This window comes from Populus euphratica, unplaced genomic scaffold, assembly GCF_000495115.2.
Source record: "Populus euphratica unplaced genomic scaffold, PopEup_1.0 scaffold158.1, whole genome shotgun sequence".
In the NCBI taxonomy this organism is placed as follows: Eukaryota; Viridiplantae; Streptophyta; class Magnoliopsida; order Malpighiales; family Salicaceae; genus Populus; species Populus euphratica.
This window is the reverse complement of record NW_011499913.1, coordinates 970,900-976,699: the sequence shown is the minus strand read 5'-3', so window position 1 is coordinate 976,699 and position 5,800 is coordinate 970,900. Positions and strand designations below refer to the sequence as shown.

The following is a 5,800-nucleotide window of genomic DNA, read 5'->3' as shown; positions in this document are numbered from 1 at the left end:
TGCAGGGTATTTAGTGGGCCGTGGGGATTAGTCGTGGTGCGCGCAAGCTGGCCCGGACACCCCACGTAAATCAAAAAAAAAAAAAAACAGGAAGTCTCATATAGTCCTCTATATATAGCATTCCACCATTGTTGTTTTTTCTACCACCACACTAGAAAGTTATTGAAGTTTTTCTAGCAAAATTTAAGCAAATGGATCAAAGAGAGAGCAGCTTTTCTCCAGGAAGAAGCTATGCGAGGCCTGTGTTTGCTACACCAAAGGAGGAAGTCAAGACAGGGAATGTGAAGGTGGAAACTTCAGTAGAGAATAAACCGTGGTATGCTGTTCCTTCTGTCAGTGGGAAAGCTGAAGAAAAGCCTACTGTTTCTGTTAAGAAACAACCTTTTTATTTCTATTCCCGTTGTAATGGTGGATAAGCCTTGAATGTGGCAAGTTAATAAGAGGGAAGTGGGATTTTTTACACAGTGCTTTTTGTTTGTTAATATGGTTATTTAGGGCTTCCTGTTTTTCAGTTCCTACTGGGTCTTGGTTTGTGTCGCAGTTTGTTATTCCTTTTGATGAAGAAAGTTGGTTTGTGTAAGACTTCCCTTATGAATAAATAATTCCTTGTTTCATTACTCTCTCTCATGCAATATGTTTCTTCGGTTTAACAATCTTCACAAAACAGAAGGGAATTAAGCATAAAATATGGATATAATCAGCAATTTCATGAGCATCATTTTATCAACATCAGTAGTATTAAAATCATTCAATCACAGTTTCCCTGCACTAGCCTCTGTACATCTTACCGCTAAGCAGAACTTTCAAATATACATCCCACTGCACTTCATTGGTGTTGACATAATTCCAAGACAGCCATGTTTATGTCAATGAAATTAGAGCCTGTAAAGGGTACCCTCTAGATTTGATTGTGTTGAAAATTCATCGGCCAAATTAGTGTTAGTGTTAGTGTTAGTCCGCCATCCCCGAACTTCCTTTTTCTGCTTCTTGCATTGCCATCGGCATTCGCACAGCTTTGCTTTGCTGAAACGCCTTTGAACTTATGCACGATGTTAAGAGGTTGCTAGATGCTTCCTTCATTCTTGAATTGCAAGCCTTTCTGTAAAGGAGACTCGGTAAAACCAGTATGCCAATCAAGAGTAATCGCTCAATCAAAGTAACTCTGCTGGCTTATCGATTAACACTCTGCCCTGGTGTCTTCTTGACATTCCTCTCCCTCATCATCCCTCGTACATTCGCAACTTTGTTCCATCTCTCTTCCTCTGCATATATATTCAACGACAACACATAGTTGCCTGAATTCCATGGTTCAAGATCAATAAGCTCTTTCACTGCAAGACGTGCAAGCTCTATATCACCATGAGTACGGCAAGCACTATGCAAGGAACCCCATAGAGAAGCAATTGGGTTTCAATGTTTTAGCTACCTTGTTTTGGTCAATTTTAGTATTGGTAGTTTTTGAGTGTTTTTAATTGTTTGCTTGGTGCTTTTGAGTCTCCTAAAAGTGGATCAGTTTTTGGTGGCTCCACTTTGTTAGCATTGTTTCCTTCTTATTTATGTTTATGTTGATTTGTGTTAGAAACTTTCCCACGTCAAACCTTTTCAGAATCATTAAAAAAAAGAGAGGCATATTACGGTTAAATCTTATAGTTGTAAAATATTGTCTGACTCGACAGATTAGAGTCTAGCCCATGGCAGGTTTCATTTATAACAAGATTTAAAAAAAAATCATCGCAAGTGTTGATTTTTTTAAAAAAAAAGTCAAAATTCAGGCTGAATTACTGATTCACATGTTGATCCACCCAACTAATAACCAAAATCCAAGATCAGGTAAAATTCCAAGTTAAATCTTATAAATATGGTAAACTTAAAAAATTTAATTTGTAAAGTTCGAAAACTTTATTTTTATTTATAATTTTAAAACACAAGATTGATGATTTGGTGTCATGAAAAAGATAATGGTTTTACTAAAACTAACATCACTAAAAATTCATGGTAATTGTGAAACATTATTGAATTCATTAACTATGGAATTGAAAACAGTGGCTGCACTTAAAAGGTGCTTTGCACCAACCTGATCAATACTTTGATGACTAGAGGTTTCAAACATTAATGCATGTCAACATAAAACGAGGGGTCACACTTCGATTAAATGAAGAAAACAGGAAGTCTCATAGAGTCCTCTATATATAGCATTCCACCATTGTTGTTTTTTCTACCAGTAACACACTAGAAAGTTATTGAAGTTTTTCTGGCAAAATTTAAGCAAATGGATCAGAGAGAGAGCAGCTTTTCTCCAGGAAGAAGCTATGCAAGGCCTGTGTTTGCTACACCAAAGGAGGAAGTCAAGACAAGGAATGTGAAGTTGGAAACTTCAGTAGAGAATAAACCATGGTATGCTGTTCCTTCTGTCAGTGTGAAAGCTGAAGAAAAGCCTACTGTTTCTGTTAAGAAACAGCCTGTTAATGTCTATTCCCGTTGTAATGGTGGTTAAACGTTGGATGTCGGCAAGTTATTAATAGGGAAGTTGGATCTTTCACACAATTGCTTTTTGTTTGTTAATATGGACATTTAAGGTTTCCTGTTTCTCAGTTCCTATTGGTCTTGGTTTGTGTCCCATTTAGTTAATGCTCCTGATGAAGAAAGTTGGTTTGTGTAAGGCTTCCCTTATGAATAAATAATTCCTTGTTTCATTACTCTTTCTCTTTCTCTCATGGAACATGTTTCTTCGGTTTAACAATCTTCACAAAACAGAAAGGAATTAAACATAAAATGGATAAAATCAGCTGTTTGATCATCAAAATGGTAGTCCTAAAATCATGCATTGACAGATGCTCTGTACTGTCCTTTCTACATCTTACCGCTTAACAAAGCTTTTAAACATAAATTCCACTGCCCTTCGTTGCCATTTCCATAATTCCACGGCAACCATGACCCAATACACAATCTTCTATACAGCACAGACATACACATGCTGGAAGCTTCATGAACTGATATTCATGCTTTTATGAGATTTGACAAGTAATGTCTCACAAGCTTTTTATAACAATAAAACGAGAGACCATTTATGTTAAAAGAAATTCGGGGTTGAAACAGGCACCCTCTAGATTTGATTGTCTTGAAAATAAATCGGCCAAAATAGTATTTAGTGTTAGTCCGCCGCCCCTGAATTTCCTTGCTAGGTTTTCTACTACTTTCACAAATTCTCCCCTCCTTGCACTTCCACAGGCATTCGTGCAGCTTTGCTTGCTGAAACTCCTTTGAACTTATGCAGGATGTTAAAAGGTTGTTAGATGCTTCGTTCACTCTTGAATTGCAAGCCTTGCTGTGAAGGACACACGGTATAGCCAGTGTGAGAATCAAGAATAATAGCTCAATCAAAGTAACACTGCAGACTTATCCAATAACACTCTGCCCTGGTGTCTTCTTGACATTCTTCTCCCTCATCATCCCTCGTACATTTGCAACTTTGTCCCATCTCTCTTCCTCTGCATACATATTCGACAACAACACATAGTTGCCAGAATTCCATGGTTCAAGATCAATAAGCTCTTTTACTGCAAGGTGTGCAAGCTCTACATCACCATGAGTACGGCAAGCACTAAGCAAGGAACCCCATAGAGCAGCATTTGGAGTCCCCCCAGGCATGGTTCTAATCAGATCATAAGCCTCCCTCACACATCCACTACGCCCTAGGAGATCAACCATGCATCCATAGTGCTCAAGTTTAGGCTCGATTTGATGATGCTCCACCATTGAAGCAAGCAATTCCCTCCCTCTTTCAAACAGTCCTGCATGAGCACAACATGATAAAACCCCAACAAATGTCGCATCATTGGGGCTTTCCCCTTCGTTCATCATCTCCTCTAACAATTCAACCCCAAGTTCACCATTCCCATTAAAAGCCAAACCCGAAATTAATGTGTTCCAAGAAATCACATTCTTTCGAGGCATCTCATCAAATACCCTTCTAGCAGTCTCAAACATGCCGGATTTATTGTAAAAATCCACTAGTGCATTGCCCACAAACACAAAATCTCGATAAAGCCCGCTTGATTTTGCATAAGAATGAATCCATTTCCCAACATCAACAGAACCCAAACGAGCACAAATAGGTAGAACAGTAACTACGGTTGCCTCATCTGGCTTAAATCCCCAATCCAGCATACCATGAAAAAGTCCTAAAGCTTCACTATCCCTCCGACTTTGTGCTAGGCAAGAAATCATGATATTCCACGAAACAACACTCCGCTTTCTCATCTGTCTAAACAAACACAACCCCATATCAACATCCCCTCTCTTACAAAACCCACGAATCATCAAATTCCAAACAATCACATCTCTTCGATACATTTCATCAAACACTTTCTCAGCATCTTCCATTACCCCACAAGAACTATAAAACTCTATAACCCCAATTCTTATTGCGCTAAAACCCTCGAACCCAACAACAAGAACCTCCTTGTGTATACATTTCCCAAGTTGAAGCACACCAAGACTTGAACACGCCTTAAGCAAAGGCGCAAGCGTGTACTCATCCGGCCAAATACCTCGATTTTTCATTGAAGAAAACAAACGGAAAGACTCTTCAAAGGGTCCATTTAAAGAATACCCTTTAATCATGGCATTAAATAGGATTATAGTGGGGTTCTGGGTTTGCTTAAAAATCCGATTCGCATAGGCCATTTTGTTTAGTGACCCGCAAATAGAGACGAAATGGGAAAGGATTTGGTTGAGTTGGTTGAGACCATGTCGAAGGAAATGTGCATGTATCTCACGGAACTGTGTTCGGGTTTCGCGCCCGTGGAGAAGGCGCAAGATGTTGCGCTCAATCTCCCTGCAAGCTCTGCTCATCCTTCTTCTTTCTGTTTTACCTGTAACAGAAATTTAAAGTAAGCGGGGGTTTGCCGGGAGTTCATTAACTGTAATTTAAAACTGGCAAAGCCCTTCTTGTTTTTTTGTATGGTGGGTTTAACTTTATTATAAGGTTAGCTTAGTTTTGAAAATAGATCAATAGAGAATGAAATTGGAAAATATTTTGAATTTATTTTTTAAAATCAATTAGGTTATTTGAAATAATTTTTTTAAGAATTTAATTTGAAATAAATTTTAGATGACTAGATTCTAAATTGACCTCTTAAGACGGACATGAATTAAATTTGAAAATCTAATATTTGATTCAATAATAATATTTGAAGAGTACTCCAATTAGTCGCCATATACAACTCATAAAAATTAAACAGCTAGCCATTGATGGAGCTCCAATGCTCCGTGAAAAAACAGGAGCCATAGTAGCGTGAATGTCCATGCTCCAAGGAGAGCATGTAATTTAAGTGGCTGTCAAGCTTCTATGATTGTTTTCCATTGGAAGCTCAGAGCTAGCTTTTATTTTTCTCGGTGCATCTCACTTTTCGTTGTGACTAACGCGATTGACATAGTCGTCCAACACTCACAATCTCTTCTCTGCAGACAGTGCTTTCTTTTTGAATTTGTCTCACTGACACTCGCAGACACTCACAAGCTGCGTGATTTTATCTCTAGTTTGATTCGTCTGTGGTTTCTTCAAAACCTGGCATGCTGCTTTCAGGCATGGAGATTGGAGAAGAATTTGAGTTTATTGTTTGCTAGGCCCGAGTTAAACGCATTACCCAGATGCAGTATTAGCTGTGGTTTTAGCAGTGAAGATGGGATCATCTATTTATTTCGTTTTTATAACGTGCTCTGTTTAAGTTACCATGTACCCCTGTATTCTGGACATGATGTTTGCTTAATAATTTCTTTGCTTGGTGAAAGAGTGTTT

At 38.4% G+C, this 5,800-nt stretch overlaps 1 protein-coding gene across 1 annotated transcript; it reads right to left on the bottom strand.

Moving 5' to 3' along the window:
- Positions 1 to 2,962: 2,962 nt before the first annotated feature.
- Positions 2,963 to 4,940, bottom strand: LOC105134287 (Tetratricopeptide repeat (TPR)-like superfamily protein). Its single transcript, XM_011038640.1, has one exon. It carries the CDS (start codon positions 4,852 to 4,854, stop codon positions 3,397 to 3,399), a length of 1,458 nt encoding a protein of 485 aa, XP_011036942.1. The 5' UTR covers positions 4,855 to 4,940; the 3' UTR covers positions 2,963 to 3,396.
- Between the last annotated feature and the right edge of the window lie 860 nt (positions 4,941 to 5,800).

Excerpts from the sequence above, each read along its gene's own strand:
- LOC105134287 (XM_011038640.1), bottom strand. The coding sequence starts at position 4,854 with ATGAGCAGAGCTTGCAGGGAGATTGAGCGCAACATCTTGCGCCTTCTC.